This window comes from Neodiprion virginianus, chromosome 7 (genome assembly GCF_021901495.1).
Source record: "Neodiprion virginianus isolate iyNeoVirg1 chromosome 7, iyNeoVirg1.1, whole genome shotgun sequence".
NCBI lineage: Eukaryota > Metazoa > Arthropoda > Insecta > Hymenoptera > Diprionidae > Neodiprion > Neodiprion virginianus.
This window is the reverse complement of record NC_060883.1, coordinates 23,420,390-23,443,461: the sequence shown is the minus strand read 5'-3', so window position 1 is coordinate 23,443,461 and position 23,072 is coordinate 23,420,390. Positions and strand designations below refer to the sequence as shown.

General features: G+C 43.7%; 1 protein-coding gene across 2 annotated transcripts in view; it reads left to right on the top strand.

The window, feature by feature from the left end:
* LOC124309269 (uncharacterized) overlaps positions 1-23,072 on the top strand; it is a 58,561-nt gene that overhangs the window by 29,157 nt on the left and 6,332 nt on the right. For both annotated transcript variants that reach the window (XM_046772737.1, XM_046772736.1), the window contains one exon: positions 18,865-18,968. In XM_046772737.1, coding sequence (XP_046628693.1) covers positions 18,865-18,968 — 104 coding nt within the window. The remainder of the gene's footprint in view (positions 1-18,864; positions 18,969-23,072) is intronic.

The window sequence follows — 23,072 nt, the reverse complement described above, 5'->3', positions numbered from 1 at the left end:
ACCGCTTCTTCTTCTTCTTCTTCTTCTTCTTCTTCTTCGTCTTCATCTTCTTCTTCGTATTCTTGTTCTTCTCCTTCTCCTCGGCGAACTGTGTAATCGGTTACGAGAAGTTTAGATAAACTCGCCTGGACGACAGTAATGCATGCATACGATGACGACCCAAGCCTCGTGCCACTTCTTGTCCCTTGTCAATGGGGATATAGAACGGCAGATAAAGACCCTGCCGGTACGCCACTGAGCCAGTTAATTAATCCCGGACACGCTACATGCTTCTGTATATGGGGACGGAAAAATCCCGCGTCCCTTCTTCTTCCTGGGCCCGTTGCTGACCATTCGACGCCCTTCGTACCTGGTTTACGGAACCTCTGGCGCTGGGGCAATGGACCAGCTGCATGCCAACGAGATTCGAGATAAGCTAGTCGCGATGTTTTCGCTTTTTCTCGCGACGACGAAAAGGCTCATCTGTTGTAGATATTTGACATCTGGAGACTGGAAAAAAATTTGATGTCGACATCTGTGAAATATTTTTTTGTGTCAATACAACACTGTTTGATGTCAATGATTAAAAGGGTCATTTGTTGCAGATATTGGGCATTTTAACACTGGAAAAAAATGTGGTGTGGAGTTTTATAGAATATTTTTTGATGTCAATCTAATACTTACGTTCTAGTTCTGAATTGACTGTAAAAATTCTTCTTTAGTAGTCCACGGCATCCACTGTTGGTCAATTTTAACACCGTCGTTTTTCATAGTCGTTTTCCTCCTCTTTGAGTAAACTCATGGGTATGTTGAATTTTTATGGAATAAAAATCGTCCTGGAGTTTTGTATTTTTGTCAGCTCCAGATAATTGTTTTCCATTTCAATGTTCGTAGCAAATCGAATGTAACACGTATTTTCATTCTACGTACCTAATTTTTTGAGAAATTTTGAGGATATGGTTCACAATCTTTAACTTAACTGAAACTTGTTTAAGCGTAAATAGCTAGTAGAGCTTGTTAACCTCTCACCAATTTTTTCATCCTTCAAAATTTCGTGCTACAGTTTTTGAGGTGATTAATATTCAACTTTCTTTCAACCTTTTTCCAATAATTTTGAGATCGATCGACACGTCATGTCAGAGACCAACTCGTCCTCGGATTTGTTTCTTTACTGTTGAGCTCTTCAAAATTAAAGAAATTTAAAAAGTGTTATGAACTTTGTGACAAAGTTGAAAACACGTTCTTACCTTTCTCAACATCTTATCACCTGTTAAATCTCGTTATTCCCTTGGGCAAAAATCGTATTTGCTCAAGCGAGCGCGACTCGAACCCATCACTGGAATTGATCGCGCGTTTCCTGTCATTGAACTTTCACGAGGCTTCGGTCGCAACTATACACACTCTCGGACCGAGAGGAGCCGCTTTCGGTCTTTTAGCCTCGTTTCAGAGAGCAGCATCATCGGGAGGATCACGAGAAAGTGGAGGGGGAGGAGGAGGAAGAGGAGGAGGGTGAGGGTGAGGGTGAGGAATTCGCTCGATTCATTTGATACCGCGACGAGGAGAACGCGTGTGTACCGAGATTAGCACCACGTTTACTCGTCTCTCGCTTTTGTGTCTGCGAGCTTTTTTTCTCTCTTCCACTCTCCCTCTCTCTCTCTCTCTCTCTCTCACTGCAGTTGTTGCTCTCGTTCTCGTTCTCCTTCGTATTTTTTCAGAACCTGCGCTCTCGACTCTCGAGTGCGCCTCTTATCTAATGTCTAAAAGTCCCTCCCCGTTCTTCGTCTTCGAGTGGCGAAGAGAGACTCCGCAGCAGAGACTCCTGGAAACACACGAAAATACAGAGACTACTTACACCGTAGCTTCCGGATAGTTTTTTTCCCCTACATCAGACAGACTAAGAAACGCGCGTCTAATAATAATACAAGCTCGTGTCTGGGCTTGTAATAGATGTGAGAAAAGAAATTCCGCTCTCTCTCTCACTCTCTCTCTCTTTCTTACTCTCTCTCGATAGAAGTAGGAAGCCCGTGTTCCTTTCCTCCGAGAGACACACTTCAACCCCCGGAATCGTTTCGTTCCGCGTCTTCGGGGCGGGCCGTTAATCAGGGTATTACCTATTACGTCGTTGACACCCTCAGGAATGCCGCGGCTTTCTGGATGTCCAGTCGAATCTCGATGCGGCATCTATTCCTTCCCATTCAGGGAAGGTTAATAAACTTTTTACGACCCGCTTTTCTCTCTCTCTTTCCCCCCCCTCCCCACCCCCATCCTTGAGGGTTAACTTTCCTCCGGAATCTAGGAACAGTCAATGAAATCAGAAAAGAAGACGCGATGGAATATAAGAAATTATTTTTCACCTTCAACTCCGTTCGCGCGATAGTTGAATTCAAAAATATCCTACGGAATTGAAATTTAACAACATCGTTTAGTTGTTAAATTTACACAACACTCTTTCTTTTTTTTCTTCTTATTTTTTTTTTTTTTTTACCTATATATAAAGTGCAGCCGTAATAATTATCAATCAACAATTTATTTGTACAAATCGCCTCGTTTTCGCCGGGGAACCGTGTTGTTTACAATGCTTTTAATTAATCAGGATTTCACCTTACGTTCGGAAACCGACCGTTATATTGGTCGCTTAATTAGGACTCGAGGTGTTTCTGCAGGCGCATTTAAACTCTCCGGTGTTATATTCAGCATCGAGCTAATTGGTTACACGCAGCGAGCTTCGTCGTAGGGTTCGAGGCAGTGAAAAAATAATTTTAATCACACCGTAATGCGCTCTCGTAATAAACGTCCGTCATCTCTTTTCTCGGTCTCGGATCATCGATCATTACCTGGATCTATCAACCGGGTTTGATAGGGTTCTATAAATAGTCACGTGTAATCGCGAGTCGTTTGATTAGAGAAGATTTATGAAATAGAGGAAAAGAAACTGTTCATATAATTATAACGTAGCGGGATTTTCATAATCTGGCGCCTCGGGTTTTCTGTGTACACACAAATAATTGTCGAGAGTATACGTGTAAGCGTTTTTTATCGGGAGTCTCGATCTGACTCTCCCTTTTAAACTCTCCTCTCCCCAATTATAATTAAAAGACGATTTTATATACCTGTATTAGTCACCAATTATATAACGTGATTACCATCCCTCCCCCTCCTTGTATTCCTCATTCTTTTCTACTTCGTCTTCACTTTCGAGGCTGATATACGCTTCGATAAAATTATCTTCTCATTCTCGTGTTTCAACAACTGCAGGTTTAAAAATAACAATCATTTTTCTTCAACCGTATATCGTTGAGGGAATGTAAAGAAGGAGATTTGGAAACGTTCGAGATTTCTTTTCACCTGCACATGCTAGAGAAAATTGTCACCGTTCCAATATACCGAAGTAATAAGTTCTCAAAATAAACCGTCGTCACTGCAGCATTCAGCCGTGGCGAAAAGGTGACAAAAATATTCGACCGTGTCGAATCTTGCTTTGCAGTCACGGTATTTGAGTTAGCAAGGTTAATGTTACCGAATATTGAAAAAAAAAAACAAAAAAATCGACGTTTCGCAAATTTAGAAAGAATTTAAAGCGGTTGTTTGATTTACTGCTCGGTTGCTAATTCTCCATCTCGTAGAGAATTCCAAAGCATGTAAATAATGTGGCCGAAGTTAGTAACGCTAACCCTTTGAAATTAGAAGTTGGTGACTTTTTGCGTTAGTGAGTTTGAAGTTGGTGGTTCGTTAACCCTTTGAAGCATGCATTATTCCTTGCGGTCGAATTCCTTGAAACTGGGTATATAAGGGTATAAATATTGAGTAACCGATTCAAAAAAAGTATCTCATGTACATGAGATGCTGTCCCGCTAAGGATTAACGTAACGAAACATCATAAAATGTCATTCAAGGAGTTGGCTTGTAAAAATAATTATTTTATTTTCGTTGTCATGGTTTATTAAATTTCGGACATTGCTACAAGGGTGCGAAGGTAACAATTTCACCTAAACATGCATCGTTGAAGTAACCTTACTAATTTCATCCTCATTCAAAGTGGACAATCTTTCATGAAGACCAACGAAGCTGAATCCCATCTTCGATTCACCCCGCAAAACACTCATCTTCATCTTCGTCTTCTTCTTCTTCTTCTTCTCATCTTCTTCTTTCGGGCTCGTGCCGAGCGAACAGAGCGCATTATTACGTGGCATAATCCCGGCTCGCACCCTGTCGCGAGTATTAGCCGTGTAGGTGCGTATAAATATGTATAAATACAGGGCGCCCAGCAGCCTCTCGGCATCAGCATCGGCATCAGCATCTTCTCCTCGAGTCGTCGTTGTCCTCATCCCACGAGTTTCGATAATCCTTTAGAAGCGCCGACAACGACGACGAGGAGAGTCTCGGGTGCGCATCGGGCTGCAGACTCTTCGTAATATATTATGTATCTTTGAATCTGTCGTCGGTGTCGCGAGGGAAAAAGGGTCGCCCCCCTTCCCCCGGCCCTCACCCTTACACCCTTCATTTTTCAATATTACCCACGATACATCATTTAATGATAAATAATATTGGGATAAGAGCCTCGGACCTGCAACGCCGCCGCCAATCGGCTTCGATCCTGATTAGAAGGATGCCCGGGTCACTGACTCTTCATTCTTCTTCTCTTCTTATACCCCCTACCATTTTTACTCACCCTTTTCTCGCCCCCTCAGGCAACTCATCCGGGTTCATTAGGCAGCCGAGGTGCCCGGCTCGTTCGATCAGTTTCCGATCTCCATGTGTCGTGCTTTTCGATCGATTCGTACGTGGCGCATGCTTCGAAACTTCCCGGGACATTTAGGGACCTGCAATTACCGATGACGTCCGTTTGGCTCTCTGGGGGGTCGGCGTTTCTTCTTCTTCGCCTCCTTCTTCTTCTTCTTCTTCTTCTTCCGATCTTGTTCCTCTCCTACGGCAGAAACAAACGATCGGTTATCGAACAATCTGACCTTCTCGACCTTGCGACTCGAAGCCCGACTCTCGAGAGAGGATCGCCTTTCCAGTCACTATTATGTATTTTATTTCACCTTATTCTCTCCTCTTTCTCCCATTCCCTTCTCTCTCTCTCTCTCTCGGTGATTCCTACTCTCCTCAGCAGCACTTCTCGCGGTCAGATCAGACGGACGATAATCGGGGTGCAAAGCGGTTGGATTCGAAGGCCAGATCCGTTCGCCGATAAATCATTATAACCGAGAAGGAAAGTTGAGTAAGAAAGAAACCATATCAACCAGCTCTATTAATCTCATCGATACTCGCTTGCACACAGCTGTGCTGCAATTATTTTCATAGGCCAGAAAGAATCGGTCGAGGAGCGAAAGTATTCAGGGCTGTTTAGTGGACAACCTAATCCCTCTTTCGTCACCTCTCAGCAGCTCCGGTGAATCAGAAAACAGCTGTTCCGGACCTGAAGTTATCGAGTCGCGAGGGTATTTCGGGATCCCTCGGCTTCGTAATCGATTCCTTCCCAAATCGGAGAGTAAAACGGAAGAGAGGAGCTCTTACGTAGGGCTTAAAGATCGTAAAGTAGGTTTGATTGCAATGCAATATTTATCGATTTAACGAGTTTAGGATCAAAGTAGGGTATGTTTGGAACCTCCTTTGACCCTTCGGAGGTTGGGTTAAGCCTGCTCGCTTGAAACCTTCCTTCAACGCTCAAAATCCTAACCAGCTGATAAACGTTCATCGATTCTGATTGATTACGATCCAATATATTGAGTCACAGATCCAGTGGAGGAACTGTAGATCGAACAGCGTGAAAATGGTTTCAATCTCCTTAAATTTTTATGACTTAGAGGGTCAACGCAGGATTTCTAGGTTCAGTTTCTTCGAAGGTAGGTTCAAACGAACCTTGGTAGGCGCTAACTTTCGACTCCGAAACTTTCGTCCTGCGGCTTTGATCCGCGTCGCTGAATGCGTCAAAGGATTACCCGATTACTCGATTACCCCTGATCGCCGCCTTCGCGCTCACGTTCGCTCCGAGATAGCTCTGTTATTTACCGATGAATAATGCATCTTTGCAGCGCAAGGCGGCAAGCCGGCAAAGCCGCTTGTATAACGTCAAGGTGCGAGGTAAAGCTTGTTGCTCCGCTCACTCTTGTCTCTAACACTGTGAAATTCCACCTCTTGTCAATCAACGATTTAATCAGCGAGAGCCTATCTTTTCTCTCCTGCGCTGCATCTGCTGGTCACTCTCTGCTGCCAATGGTATATATATATAGATATATATATATATCGTATAAATAAATGCACACGTATATATAAGCGTTTATACTCTGGCATATCTATCGATCTGAAACACTCGGGACTCTCTCGCGCCGTTTTAACAAGCCCTTCAAGACCTCGGATTATCCGCATCGTCGCCGTTCCTCATCCTTCCCCCAGTCTTATAACACGCCTGCAACGGTGTGAAAATGTAACAAACCACACACGATTTTTTTCTACACTATCGCCAAATCATTGTCGGTCACTTTATTTTTCCATTAAAATTTTGCTCAGAAACACCATTTCTCGTTTACTCTTACGTGAAATACTTGCATCCTGGTTTATATTTCACGGTGACAATCTCAATGCTCCTTAAATCTTGCCGCGGTACAAGTTGGCTAATCGCATAATTGCGCTCCGTCGACTGCAACGGGAACCTTGTTTTACCCAAGTTATGAAACAACGTGAAAACAAATAGACTATTTTACCAACCCATGAGGTATCACACGGACCGTATAGAATTACCCGGTGCCATGATATTAAGTAGCGTATAACGTACAACGATACGGCGTGATACGGTGAACGTAACTTACAGGGTGGAACGACGAGAATAAAACAAAACCTCCTTCATCTACAGGGCGTAACTTTCTGGGAACTCCGTAGGTTGTCTAATTAATGACCGGCTCAACGATGCCTGAGATAATCGTAACACCAATCGAATATCGATCGTGATGAAAATCGAAGGACGAGAAGCAGAGGCCAAAATCAGAAATCCGTGCCAATCGATCTTTTTACCACGTAACAAAGACCGCGACCGAACACCTGGATGACTGACCTGCGATCTGCGGCGTGCAGCGACCATCGGACCACGAGACGAGACGATTTTGAATGAGACGTTCTCCGAGGTGGGAACCGGACAGCGACGGCCTCCATTTGTCTCACGGTAGCCGGAGGCCGGCTTCTCACATGATGGTTATATTTAGTCGGGCAATATTTCGGGACACCCTGTAACCCGAGGGAATCCGGTGTCCGAGCACAAAATCCGCGTTACGCGGCACCGGACGAAGAAGATTCTTTGACCGTTACAATGTCGTTCTGACATTTCTTTTTTTCTTACGTCTGACCAAAAAATTTTCTACTCGATACTCCGTCCGCGGTGTCGCTGGAGGTGTAAGGAAATTCAATACGTACATGTGTATATATATATATATATATGTATGGGGCATTCCGCGTCAAATTAGCAGTCGATTTACTTCACCCTCTTCGATTCTGAACACTTTTTAGTATCACGTTTTTATCAACCCAAAAGAGTCTCGGGATTTTTTTTAAAGATTTTATTCAGCCACTGGTGAAGTTTATACAAAATCGCGAGACCAGTTACGAAAACGTCGTTTCTTAAAGTCTTTGAAAAATTCACACTGATTTTATGATTCATCGTCGAGAGAGAACGTCGGTTTTGGATTGACACGTTGCAAAAAAATCAAACCAATTCGACTAGCCTGACAGATGACCGTTGACCGTATTTTTTCACGTGCGCATGGATAGCAGAACAGGTATATACGTTGTTAATTACGTTTCATTAATTTACGTGTCACGAGTAATTTGGAAGTCCAAGAATTACGATTCGCCTCCGTTAGAATGAAAAACTTGAGTTACGTGGTGATAAAATGGCGCCGACAACAAGGCTCTGACGTCACGAGGACACTTTCCATTAACAGTCTGCAATTCTCTCCAAGCCGTGCCCTCAGCGTTGTCGACGGGACAGTTTTTCTCTCATCATCCTGTGGGTCGCTGGAAATTCGGCAGACCGACGATTTTATCTTACCACGCGTTCAACGGGCCGGATTCCCGCTTCTGACCCAATTCTATTAACTGGCTTGTATTTAAGGCTATTTTTAACCGGCGTCGCCACGTGTTCGTTCCATCTTGTCAACCATCCGGGAGATAAAGATGAGAAAGAAGAATATATCCGTCGAATGAATTCGCGATTTGTCTTTGCGTAGGTGTGACGTATGTATCGAAGAGAGGCACGCGCCGGGAGTTATGAAAAGCGGATGAAATTGAAGAGGAAACAGGTGTGAAAAGAAATAAATGAATAAAAAACACGGGCACTGTTCCTTCTCGTAATCGGGACTTTTTCTCTCCGTGCCGCTGCTGCAGACGTTGTATATTATTAATTGCCTCGAGGAGTCGAACCGATGGTAATAAAATCGAGTATTCTACGCGTCTATAAACTTTGGAAAATTATACCCGGGGGTGGGGGGCATCCCTTCTGCCCTAGTTTTTTGCCCTTCTTATTTCACTCCTTTTTATCTGCTCCTTTCTCCCCCGTGGCGTCAATCTCGCACATGCCGGCGTCTCATTCTCGATAAGTCTACGGACGCGACGCGTATGTAAGTTATTAAACAAGCTCGAAAGTGTTCATAAATTCCGATCTCCACGATAAATTCTTTCCGATACTTCGACAACGTACGAACGAACTACCATTTTCGGGTAACGTTACACTCCTCGCATGCCTTAAGGGCGTTATGGAAACATTGCGATAACCCTTAGGGACCTCGGATGCGTTAACTAGTTACTAGTTTATGGCCGAAGATTACACGCGATGCCGAAGGACACCGAAGGAAATGCCGCGTGGTGCAAGGATCAACCAGATCTCTGCATTTTTATGGCCTGAATTTTAATCGGACGGATTTTTTTTTTCTTTTTTTTTACCCCTCTTCACCCAGTCCCACGACTATCGACTTTCGGGGAACTTTGGTTACTTACTTACTTACTTACTTACTTACTTACTTACTGACTGACTGAGTTACTTGACTCGTGATACATTCGGAGGTGTGAAAAGTCGGGACTATGATCGGTCTAGACGTGGATGAGAACGCGATTCTTTTCCTCTTCAGGTAGCTGCCGTACTGCGGAGAAAGTGCGTGGGCGTTTCTGATCGTCAGAGTATAAAGAGGAGTCCGCACTTCCTCCTCCCCCTCCTCCTCCTCCTCCTTCTCCGCTTCTTCTTCTGGTTCGACCTTGGCCTCGAAAGTAAGACCTCGCCGCTCGCGATGCAACGTCGGCGGCGGCGGCGGCAGTTGCGATGCCGTTTTCACTTTCATCCTTCTTCCTTACACATAAGTAAATGCGATTAAGGATGTGCGGGAAGTACAGTCGCATAAAAAAAGCGTACGAAAAAAAAAAAAAAAAAAAAAAAATTAATCAAAAAATAATTTTTCACACTAATCGATTACCAAGCAAAATAATCACCGGCAGTTACAGAAGTATAATTTAAAAAACATCCGACTGTAACAGATGTAACCGCAATTGTAGACAATGTTGTTAAAAATATATTTCTCTTGATCGATTCTGATTAACGGTAGGCAAATTTTTTACATATTGTTCGAATTAGATTACGGTTAAAAATCACGCGATTTCTCTGATACATTTTTTTTTCCTTGTCGTTCTCGACAAGGCGTTTAGAGTCGACATTTAGAGTTAACGTTTCGTTTTTTTCTGATCAAAGGTATCACGTCGATTATTATCCAACTTCGGTTAAACTCGTCGAATCTTTATTTTCTCCCGGTTATATATCGAGAGATTTTTCATCGGACTGTACATCCCACGCGTTCTTAAGTATTACGGAGCGGCGGCAGCATGCATAATGCAACCGCGTTGTGGAAATTTGTTGTTGTCCGGTTACATTGAGTGTCGTGATTGCGGAGAAATTAGGGGAACGACGACGTCGTTCGTTTATCTCAATTATCGTAAACCCTCGGCAACAATTGATTATTCATTCGAAGTGGAGCATATTTAATAACTCGGATGATTTCCGGCCACACGTCGGCCTCTCGCTAACCAAGAAGAAGAAGAAAGAGAAGAAGAAAAAGGACCTTTATCTCGAACCAGTGACTTGATTACTCTTATTTCAACGGTGCCACGATCGCGGGTCACTTCTCTCGCAATATACGAATGTTGCACTCGGGAACGAGTTTACAGGCATTTCGGCTCCACCCCAACCCCCCCTCCTCTTCTTCCTCTTCTTCTTATTCTTCTTCTTCTTCTTCTTCTTCTTCTTCTTATCACGGATTCAGTCACTCGTGCACGATAAAGCCCAATATTAATGGACTTGCCTCGCTATCTGGATTACAGAAAATACTTTTCTCTCTCCTGGCCCCCCCCCCCTCGATAAATACATACATATATATAAAATTTTCTCTCTTCGGTTTTTGCCGGTATTTCAATTTGTCTCTGTTGGAGTGATGAAAAAACTGTACGGAAAAGAGACAAGGCAACAAGGAAACGCGCGGTAACCAGCAAAAGGTAAAGAAAACTGGTCAGGGTGGTGAGAAGATTGTTACACGTATAAAATTTCAATATTCACAGTCATATTTCTCATAAAATCTGGATCGTCATCTTCTTCACGCTTGTTAACGACGAAGTTAACGCGCTGCGACAAGCAGTTGAAGTCTGTTTTCCATACGGCTTGTGGCCAATCAGCTTAGAACTTCTCTCTCTCATCGTTAATGCATCACGGTTGCAAATTAACGTGTCGTTCGGATGAAACGTGTAAGTCGGTTTACAGCTGCCGCCTCTTCTTCTCATTCAGCATGCCGGTACGTAGACGACTTGTAATGCTCACAGCAACTCGGATAAGCATCGCCGTACTCATTTTATCGTCACGTTCGGCTCAGCTCGACCATTTCTTCACAGACATCCGCTCGATTCGTACGTGAATTACACGGGACTGTAACAAAATAGTTCTTTTTTTAAGCTGCGTGGGATGTTTTTGGTCAATTTTGTGTTTGCGTAAACAAAAAAGCGTAACGACAATGAAAAACACTACCATTTTGTTAAAATGAACTAAACAATGTTTCATGTAAAATTAAACAAACAATGTCGGATTTCGAGTTAAACGTGAGTTTCACTCTGAATAAAACTACATACACGAGTTTTCCGAAAAAAAACCTGACGCGATGGAATTTTTTCGAGTATTTTTCCCGGTTTCAGTGAAAGAAGAGCCAATAATCGTCATTCAGTCCCTTGGGCCGTAAAATATCCAGTACCTAATATTCACTTAGTCCCTCTTACCGCACGCATTGTGCCCGCGGAGGAATCGCGTGTTTCATCATCGGCATCTGGTTCGAGCACCTGGAACACAGTCTCCGATTTCCATTTAGCACCATAGAGAAACTGCTTGCGGCTTGTTTGTTGCGTCCGATTGGCATCCCCTTAGATTCTTTATCCCTCTTCGGTTAACTCTCCATAAATTCCTCTTTTTTTTGCGCGCGTCGAGTGAGTGCCTTTTTTTCGCTCTTTATTCTCCACAAAATGCCTCCCCCCCCTTCCCCCCCTTTCCTCCTGTTCTCTATCAGATGGCTGGCTTGAAAGGAAACCGACCCTGTATCCTCTTTCAAAAAATCTCCCCTCCGAACGATTGGATTCTTCTTTATTCACCGCCACACGAGTTAACTGGCCAATTTTATCCCCTACGTTTGTATAGCTCTCAACGCTGTTTCACGCCTCGAAAATATTGCAAGCGATGCCTTAACGCGTTAAAAGAAATTTCCGACGCCACACGGAAGTCCGATCGCGAAGCATGAAATCGGGATTTTACTCGAGCTCGTAAAAAATCTGACCCGACAATTTTCAGACGAAATAATAACTCGTCGAGTTTTCATACTTTATATGCACATTGTATACGCAACTTCGTTTATTTATCGTATTATAAATAACGTGTTTATGCATCTTGCGCGTGTGTGCGTAGGTTTCTTTTCTCTCTTTTTTTTCTCACACACTTACGAGCTGGACAGTTATCTCTCTTCCATTCCAGCTTCACTACGTCCAGTTGATCGGAATTATGCTGCCGTGGCGGAGAATTCGTAACAAGACGAGGTTAAAATTTAAATATATAAAATAAGAATATATTATTTAAAAAAAAATACATTCGATCACCCAAGATATTTCTTTTTTCACGTCTCAATTTTCAGCCAGTGGCTGATCCGCCTCCATTATCCCCTTTTTTCTCCTTCGGTGAATAATCTTTCACGGAGGGTTAGATTCGTCTGAATTTCGTTTCCATCCCGTTTCAAAATCAATTTCACAGTCATCACGGCTGGCCGGAATCTCTTTCCGGTTTCCGTAACGATTAGCCAGGGGCGATTTCATTTTCGATACTTCGTCGGGGAAGATAATAAACGTCGATTCGTGTGCGGTCCTCTCTACTCGGGAGTTTGGTTTCACTCTGTTCCATTCCATTCTCTTCCGTTACGCCGCGCGTTATACCTTCGAATCCGAACACCCGTGTCAGTATTTTATCAGGGGTGTGTATTTTAGGCCATGGGCGATAAATCGAAAAAGTGGGTCACCAACTCGGATGGCGATAATTCAGAGTGAAGGATTCAACGCGGTTACGAAATTACATTCTCGATTCTCTCCCCGTAAAATTCTCTTTCTTTATCTAGTTTGGCCCGTTCGTTGACCTCTTGGATACCGCAGGTGTACCAATGGTTTAATAAATTTTGTTCAAATTCACTTGCTCGATTATTCCAAGGAGGCACGGAAACGACACGATGCTATAAAAGAAACGCGAAATCCGATCTGTCGATCTTGTGTCCGAACAGAGAAAAGAGAAGGTAATAATCTCGGGTCGAGAATTCCTTGGCTCTATGATTTGAAATTTAAGGCGATTCATTTTTCACGAGTCGTTTCGACGGTTTACTTTTACCTGTAATAATTTTCGAAATCATTTAGGTAGAAATCACTCGTACGATTTCTGCGGCGGTTTTGTTGCTCCGAAAGCTCGGCGGGTCTTTCGTCGCGGGGATGGGAAAAGAAAGAAAGAAAGAAAGAAAGAAAGAAATAAAGAAGGAAGAGTCGAAGCTCGGGATGGACGGAGATGAGGGGGAATAGAGTCTGAACGACAACGGGGAGAGCCGATTCTATTTTCGAGCAAGAGAATGACGCTAAACTGGTGCTTTGCAGTGACATAACCACCCCGGGTTACTGGCCTGCTGGTTCCTCCGCAGTCCCCATCCTCTATCTATATATCCTCATTTTCGTCTAATAATAACAACAGTGAAGAGAGTCAGAGAAAGCCGAGTACAACACGTGAAGCTTTATCATCGCTGCAAACTTCGTTTGACCGACGATCATGGAAGAAGAAGAAGAAGAAGAAGAAGGAGAAGGAGAAGTGGAAGACGATAATCACGACGAAAAATTCAATCCCATCCGCAGCATACCGGCCTATTTTAGCAACTCATGATCGGTTGAACTCTCTTTTTCCTTCTCTCTTTCTCCCTTTCTCTCTTTCTCTCTATCTCTCTCTCTCTCTATCGCTGGTCTCATCGTCAGGTTCAAATGATCCCGATTTTATAAATAGGCTGCAAGTAGGTAACGGTTCAGCGCAAATCTGTCATCAGTTTGAGGAACCGCGTGGATCGCGCGTGACTTTGAAGCCAAGTCTGGACGCGAATCGTGGTCGTTTTTGCGCCGCGGCTCCCGATAATATTGATATAATTCTTTGACGAATCAGAGAACTTGCGCGAGTCGAAATATACCTCTTCCGTTTCCGGTCGAGTTGCGACTCGGATTGCTTCGTTTCTTTGTCGACGAGCCGACCGAACCTCTGCGAAACATCCTTGGGAACGTCGACTTATCCGAGGACTAAGACTGAGAGAGTCGGAGCGAGAGGGGAAAAAGGAACAAGGTGACGACCACTTTCAGAGGGGACGCAGCGAGTCACTGCAATCAGCGAAGATGCCTGACGAGGGTCTCGCATTAAACGTGATTATTGATTAATGCCGCATAGCCATGCGGTTGACGCAAAGACGCAAAGACGCAAAGTTCAAACTTTGGAACGTCGGCCTTGATCGTCTTCTCCGGATTTTTCGTCATCGTCGAAGTCGCCTCTTTCCGAGTCAAAGTTTAGCGCCTAAATTTCACCCAACCAAGGTACGTGGAAACCTACTTTGAAGGAAACTGAACCTAGAAATCCTGCGTTGGGTCCGATATTGCGTTAAAATCGAATCCACTTTTCTATCTTTGAGCTCCTTTAAAGTAGGCGTTAAATTTCTACGCCATTTGGCATGGAAATTTGAATTATACAAACACCGTACGTACCTACGCTTGGTATGTTTTTTATGCAGTTGCAAACTCGAGCGGCTCGTGATTTAACTGTCTCACAGACATGTCTCCGAACTATTTCGGTATCGTAGAGCGAATAATAGCCGAGTTATTGTACCGGCGCGGCGGTTGTATTTCATCGCTGGTCTTTCGACTGAAAACCACACGACGAGACTCGCATCGCGATTTACACTTATTGTGTGCCATATTTCTGCCGTATTCGCGTATGGATGTTCAACCTACCTACGGTCGCGAAGTCGTGAGTTTTGACAGAGACGAGGCGTGACTCTCTGCACGTAGACTCTATTTCGCCAGCTCTCGGATGGATCACGCGGCGTGTATCATCGCCGTATCTCTTTGACATCGTCTGTGTAACGGGTGTGTGCACAGGTATACGGACACACTATATGTATGCCCGTATGTTTGCTTGCTCGACAAAATTGTACGCGTTACATACTCACGCAGCAAAGCGTTTAAACAAACTTTTTACCTTTGCCTCGACGCGGAAAAGAGAAGGTTTCAGGTTTCCCGCGTCTTCTGTACTGTCATATGCGTGCCAACTTTTTTATTTCTCATTCGCTGATATCGAATTTTTCGTTACGTTAGTCATTCTATCCTCTTTGAATACCTCGCACTTGTTCGTTTCACAATTTTTTAGGTTTCGTACGATAGGTAAATTTTTTTTCTTTTTCTTTTTTTTTTTCTTCTTTACCCGACACGCTGCGGGAAAAAAAAACCGCATACTTGTTGCGATAATATTACGTTACGTAATACTCCTAATATATTACAGGGACGTAATGAGTTACGGGAAAGTTTTACATAAAAGGGAAAGAGGTAAAAATCTCTGTGAGGATGTTCTAATCTAAGCTGTGGACGGAAAATCCGTCTCTATGACGTAAGTAGGTTTATAAGATTTCACAATTGCAGAATCAACTTTTCTTTTTGACCTTGACAATCGGTTTATCTGCATCCGTTGAGTTCAACGTTATATTATTATATTCACCGCAACTGTGCATATGATGACTTTGAAATAGAAACCGCATCTTTCCGTGACTTATTGTACATGTATGGAAATATGTAGAATTTATCTACCGTAAGAATATTCGTTCGGGATTTCTGTATTTAACGTTTAATGCTTCGGAACAAAAATCGCCTCTTTTTATTCCGTATAATGGTAGAAAAGTAGGTTCCATTTCAGTGAAATATCAGATGAAAATGGCCGAAATTTACCGATTTACCAAGTTTAGGATCAAAGTAGGGTATGTTTGTAATTGTAATTTACATCCGTATGATGATTTTTGTTCTCATCTCGTATTCTCCTGTCAAAGGACTATTAGGTATCTACGGCCCGTGCTCCTTTATTATTCAGATCCGTGTACAATAAGTTTTGAGGCATTGTTATTCAGTCTTGATTGAATTTTCGAGTCACCGCAGCCACGCCGCGAAGCTCTTTCATTTCTATATACGAAACGGTTTTAATATCTGATCTTGAGCAACGTGATTCTGATTAACAATTTGTTTATATTCCTTCTCGTCTAACAACGAGACGATTTTATCCAACGATCTCATCTCTCTTATATATATATAACACCGGCTCTTGCTGCGCTCCTCGAACAAATCGTCTAATTGTAAGCCGGTAGGTACCGCATACATGCATACGCGTAACAAGGATGCTCGGAATTTTTTTAGCCGGATCAAGTCCCGCTGCGTTCACAAATATCGTTCTAACCGGTCTGAGTGTCGAACTTGCCATTTATTTACAATACTTCTGCGACCGATTTGTTCAGTCTGAGATTGAGAAAGAAAGAAAAAGGATAGAAGTGAAAAGGCTACCGTAGCCGTAGCAATGCGAGAGAAATGATCATTCGGAGAACGGAAGCATCCGCGGACTTAATTAATTACACACGTATGTTTTTTTCCTTCTTTTTTCATTCTTTTTCCTCACGCATATTGTAACATTCGTCGAATCGAGAACCAGTTTAATATACGATATTGTCTGCTAGTTACCTCGATCGTTACCTCATCTCATAAATTTTCGCCAAAGAGGTTGCCCCACGTATGTGGTTAATCACTAATTAGCCGTCATTATTATCTTCGCCTCTTGAATTTACATTTTATTATCGATTCGTTTAGTAATTTTTATTCATTATTTCTCCTTGTCCTTCTCTTATTTAATCAAAAATTTATTCCACGTAAGTATAATAAGCGTTGAATTATTTTTCTCTGGTGCAAAAGATACGCCGAGACGGGATGTGACGATTACTTTTATGGCCAATGAATGTCGAAATCCGGTATAAAATTCCGGCTTTATTACAGCGTTATGCGTTCTTTGAGTGTTCAACAAGGTTTTACGGTCTCGCGACGGAAGGAAAAGTATCAAAGCTTATCGCATTGTATCGTGTTACTGGTTATTTACTATCACGTACCGCGGTTAAGGGAATTCATAGTTATCGCTGGCAATAAGCTTGGCCTTCGATCATTATCGTCTCTTACTTTCCCTCCTCTCGAGACTTCCTTTTGCAACTTCCTCGTTTAATCGCTTTCTGGATTATCGCGATTATCGAAAGATTTTCCCTGCCCCGGTTAACGTTTATAATCGGATCACGATCGATCAGCTGCAACGAGATGTGCAGGAGTGATGAATACACGGTAAAGTGCGGGTAATTGCGGCGTGGAACGTTCAGCGCGAAATTCAACCTTCTTCTAATCTCACCGTGAAATCTAACCTCTCTTTCTCTCCTCGATCGACGACAGCAATCAATTACGATGCCAAACCTATAATTCCCGCTTGTGTATTATTTGCGAAAATTGCTGCGGTGGAAACGCGTGATCCTATATCGCGATTTGCTGGGATCCGAATTTAAGGTCGATGCCGATGTTGCCTGCGGATACGCGAGTCGAAATTTAACGTCTACATTTGAGAGTACCAAGGTTCGTGGAAATTTACTTTCAAGGAAACTCCAAGTCGTAATAATTAAAGTACCGAATCGTAATTTGACGCTCTCGGTTTGAGACGATTGAACCCATTTTCACGCTATTCCTCAAATTTCGGCCATTTTTATCGTCAAATCAGGGTCTGATTCGCTCTAAATCAAAATTAAACGTCTCAGCTTCGCGGATTTTCTTCTCCTTGGATTTACTCGCCTCTCGACCACATTCACTCCTCACCCACGACAGGCGCATGTGCGGTGTAACTGCGTGACGTACGGGGTGTTTGAAATTTATCTCGACTCAATTAGTGCGCCGGGTCGAGGCTGCGGCGGTTCGTTAGCTCTGTTAACCCTAAACGCGCTTTAGAGATCGTTACTCCGAGTCTCGTTGTGGTCCAGAGCTAGTTTGTTCGTTACATACCGACGGCGGATGGATAGATCCTGCTTTGTTTTTAAATTAAGTGGACTAAAGGAGCTCAGAGGTGGAGAAGAGCAAAGGTGGCGCAACTTCTGTCGGAAGGAGTTTCTATTATAGGTACACGTATACACGCCGGCTTCGGCGTTACGCGGCTACGACTTCAAACGTTGAACCGCTGCCGACGACGCGCCGGCGTCGACGTTCCATTCACAAAATTTCGTCACCGTGGTTCATCGATCATTTGATTTCCCGCATTTCTTCGGACCGGACTCTCATCAGGCTCGAGAGGCGCTCGGAGGTGGTCCGCACTCGTTTACTCGGTAGGAGAAGGAACGAGGAAACGGATCAAAAATGAAACGACACATCCGTCATCGTGGATCGAAAATCGGGCGGCTACGCCTTATACGTAAAATTCACGCCGCGTATTTCACCGCCTTCCAAACTTCGCCCGGAGAAGATGATTATACAACAACGTCGTTTGTCAAATTTTCTCCGCAGTCGTCACGCGTTCATGAGAGATTTTTAGACACGTTGAAAGATGCAAGTCGCGAGTGTAGGAAGAGGAGGAGAAACAACGATCCGTGGCCCGAGGAACAAATTGTCACAGTGGGGATGTGAACTACAATGTATTTTAACATCGTTTTCGTCTTACACTTTTATTCCCCTCCTCATCCTACTTCTCCTCTCTTCGTATTCTTCTTCTTCTTATTCTCATTCTACTCGTCTTGGGTGTGCCCACGTCGTAGTTTTATTCCCCTTGGTGGATATATTTTCCCTCGGGATAGAATAAGAAGAAGGCGAAGACGAAGGCGAAGTCGAAGTCGAAGAAGAAGAAGAAGAAGTGCCGCGACGAATAACCGTAGAGCTCGGAGCGTCTCTAATAGCGGTTAGTGGCGCATATACCGAGGACCGGGTAAGGAGATGCTAATGTTATTCAGCCTTGAGATTTAAAAAAATTGTCGGTGGAGTTAATTTTTGAGATCTAATCACAGATAAGGAAGGTGCATCGACGAACGGCTCTCCGTTTCTCTCTCTCTCCTCTCTCTCTCTCTCTCTCTCTCCCGGAGATCACGGAGCGCGTGTAACAAGCCGCGGAATCGAGCCCACCGCAGGGTTATTTAAAAGCAGCTTCTCTCTACTCCTCGAAAACATCCAGCGCCAACTGTTCCGTCATCTCGATGTTAATTGTCGTTTGTCTTTACTTGGTTACAGCCATACTTCAGAGGGCGTCGGTCGCCAAGGGACTCCTTAGAATTCAGGGAGTCGCCACGTGCTTGTTTCTCTGCATGGACTCCTGCGGCATTCTCTATGGATCGGTAAGCCCAACACTTTATTACACACCATCTTGTCTGGCCGTCCAAACTCCCGCACTTTTACGCAACACAACGAATCCTAGATTTCATCCTCGTCGCGGAACTGCAACGATCTTTCGATAATAATTAATCCTTTCGTCGACGCCGAATATCAAGAGTTTGAAATTCTCTACTACCAGGACTGTCGGACTTGACATATAAATATTTATTCACCGTACCGTCACTTTTATCGTACCTCGTCCTTTTCGTATTCCGTTCGCTATGCAAAAAGAAACACGCGGCTCTGTTCGTCTCGTGTTATGTGTATTTACGGTTGCGGTCCATCGAGATCGAGGATCAGAATCCGGGTGACAGATAAGATCATCCGCTTCTTCTTCTTCTTCTTCTTCTTCGTCTTCTGTTCTCCGTCTTTGTCTCGCTATTTTGTTCCTTTCGTTCGTATAGGAAAAAGAAACGCGACATAAACGGATGATTATCTTAAATACTTAATTTGTACGCCAAAGTTATAGTAGCTGCAGTTTCTCGGGCTCGCGTCTTCAAAGGCGGCGGTTTGTCGAGCAAACGGTCCCGCATAGGGAATTCCGGCACCGGAATCGTGGCTGTGCGGTATATCAACGAAACGGTGAAAAATTGCATATCTTTAAAAGGTCGAGATACCAGAGCAGATTAAACGCACCGAACTTCCTTAATTGACCCTCGTGCGCAGTGCCGAGAAGGACGTGGAACGGAGACGAGCTGATCATAATCCGAAAAACGGCGAGGCTCGATTTCTCTTCTCACAAATCGGCGATTAATATTAATCAGCCACGCTTCGGTGCAACGAAATGGAGAAGAAGAAGAAGAAGAAGAGGAGGAGGAGGAGGAAAGAAAGGACAGATTGAATAATCCTTTTTTCCTTTTGGCGACAAGATATCCTCCTGGTAAAAGTCCCGGCTAATCGTATATGTAGACGATTCTCATCTACGGGACAAAGTCACGGTTGTTCACGGGTTGGTTTCCCGCTTTAATTGGCTGTCCAGCTATCGGTCCGCCTAACCTCTCATAAATAGAGCCGAGACCCTCTCTCTCTCTCTCGCTCTCTGAGGCTCCTTTGGGCTCGGAAGGATCCTCTTGACGTCTTCCTTTATTTCGGGTGTGCAATTCATCCCAACTCAAACTTCAACCACCCGCTTACCCGAGTCGAAATTTAGCGCCTACTGTAAAGGAGCTCCTACGTAGGACTTCAAGGTAGTAAAGTCGGTTCTGTTTTAATGCAATACAAGGCCCGACTTTGACGATAAAAATGTCCGAAATTTACCGATTCACCAAGCTTAGGATCAAAGTAGAGTATGTTTGGGACCTCCTTTAACCTCCGGAGGTTGGGTTAAACCTGGTTGTTTGAAACGAACCGCGGTAGGCGCTAAAGTTCGACTCGGGTAGAGAGTCCGGCTCACGGTGAGTCGCGAAGCGACGAACAAACTCGGGGACGGTTGTTCATTGGCATGTGAAGCACCTCCTCGTGGGTACCTACGTGGAAAAACCGAGAGCGAGCGAGAGGTAACTTAAACCGATGACACCGACACAAATATTATGATGCATGGATCGTTGCGCTTGGCCTTTGGCCGTATACTAGCTCCCTAACTACGGTGGGCGGAATCGGAATGCCCCTAAATAATCCTCACTGCTGCAAGGACGGGCCACAGATCCTGACGACCGGAGACCCCAACCATTTTTCTTGGGTTCTCAAACGTTTTTTTTTTGGTACCCTTCAAGTCCATGTTCCGTAGTCGGAAGAGGATCCTCGCAATCAATTCACGGCTGCGGAGATTCGGTCAAATTTTTCCCGCTGCGTATTTGCGAGGCATTGGAAATTAAGAACACCCGATCGTCTATCGTCTTGGGTGAAAATGCAAGGAATTCAAATCTCCCGCGACCGTGTGACAAACCGGCCAAGAACCACTGAGGATATAACCGATGAAGCTTAGTGCAGCGTCTTCATTTCGGGATGAAATAATATCCCAGAAAACGCGCGAAGGGGAAAAAAGAACGAAAAAAAAAGAAAAGAAAAAAAAACTCGGTATATTGTCCCGTTGAATCGGATTTTTATCGTTGCCCGTCGTGCAAGTCCGTGTTGTGAAGATGATGGAAAGAGAAGAAAAAAGCGGCAAATCCAAAAGCTCGTATAATCGTCTAGTTTCTTTTTATCTCTTATTTTCGTTTTCTTTATTTTTTCATCTTTTACTCTCCTTCCCGGGACTTGGATGAGGAAAAAAAAAAAAAAAAAGAACCAACGTTCGGAAAATTCTCAACTCCGAGTACCTCGGAGTAATTCGAAGTCGTCGCTTATTCGAAGACGAACTAGCTGACAAAGTTGAGGTGGCGGACGGAAATAGATCGTCAAAGCACACCGGCGAGCGATCTGCGTCCGGGATAATTCTGAAATTTTTGCGTCCTCTCTTTTTCTCCCGATTGTTTTTTATGTTTTTTTGTTTTTTTTTTTTGCTACGTTACGCCTCGTCTCTGGACCGTCGGCTTCTTTCGGACTGTATAATAATGCGCGGTAACGAGGTTCGGCTTCGACGTTATACCGTTAAAATTTGTTCGCATACGAGCCAAAAGTTTTACGAGCCGTTCTTTTTCTCGCGCCTCTTGTTACGCCCGAGCACTTCCCTTTTGCACCGTCAAAATTTACAACGGTCCTACGAAGCGCCGACGAGTTTATTGCAACACGTTTGATCCATCATCGTTTGTATGAGAGTAAATCGCGTGATCGGATCACCTCGGATATTACGTTATTTATCGGTAATTATCACGCGACGTCGATGCGGTGAAATCGGGGTTTCGCCACGCGATTTTTATTTTTTTTTTGTACTCTCCCGCATGACGAAAGAAGAAGAAGAAGAAGAAGAAGAAGAAGTAACTCGGGGTGTTCGACCGGTTTCGTCGCTATTTCAGTGTACTCGGGCATTTCATTCCGCGGTTTGGGGACGGAGCTATAAACGTGTAAGTCGTCAGGTATATTGGCACCGACGGACATTCCTAGGTCGCTGCATATAGATGCGCGAACACTGCAGGCTCTCCGAGTTGAAATTCAGCGCTTACGTTTGACCCTACCAAGGTTCGTGCGAACCTACTTTCAAGGAAACTGAATCTAGAAATCCTGCGTTGACGTGATTTCGATAAAATTTTAAAATTAAGTGTCGCACTTCAACCGTATTCATTCAACGTTCTTGCGAATACAAAAACCATTTTAACCGATCGAATACACGGAAAATACGATTAAACGGGTGTCCGAACCAATTCCTATTTATTGGGATTTTAATTTGATACGCAGGAGCTGCTTTAGAGTAGGCGCAACTTACCTCTTCGAAGCCGGACTTTCCTCATCGTGACGATTGTAACAAAGTCGACGTCGCGGTTTTTAACTCCGTGAGGATTCTCACTCAAAAAGTCGCCGGTTATGTGATTTGAATATCGTTCCAAAAACTCACCGGTCGTATTCTTTCCGTCGGCGATATTTCTTGTCTTTTACGAAACTTTGGTAACGAAGAGAATAGCGAGAAGAAGGGTAAGTCATTTCTCACATCTCGCTGAAAAGAACTCTCAGAATTCGGTGCAGGAATATTCGGCTTTGTTTGCCTGCGCTCAGACGTCGAATACCCAAATTACACGTGAGAAGAAACACGTTCGCTTTGTTTTTTGCCACATGCTCGACTCGCGCTCTTGTGAACAATTTCTTAACGAAGATTTTCTGACGGTTTTATGGTCGCTTATTAACGTAGGAACGCACATTTTTTTCAGATACTTGAAAAGCACCGTGCAAATTACGATCCTCTACGTTAATCAATAAGTATCGAATTGTCAAATGAGGTTTGCCGAAGTGAATTTCGGAATCTCGACATCCTAACGTCTTTGTTGCAGAAAATTTGTTCTCGATGTGATCTAATAATTTTTTTTAAAAACTGTGTAAATTACACCTTTTATTTTTTAGTAAATTCTGTCGTCTAAAAATATGTTCGTTAACCACGCGATGTTGAAGTTCAGGTTTGAATTTGAAAGATCAAAATCGAACAATCTGCGATCTCTTTTACTATTCTTCATCCGTACAAGTGGTCCTTTATTTATACG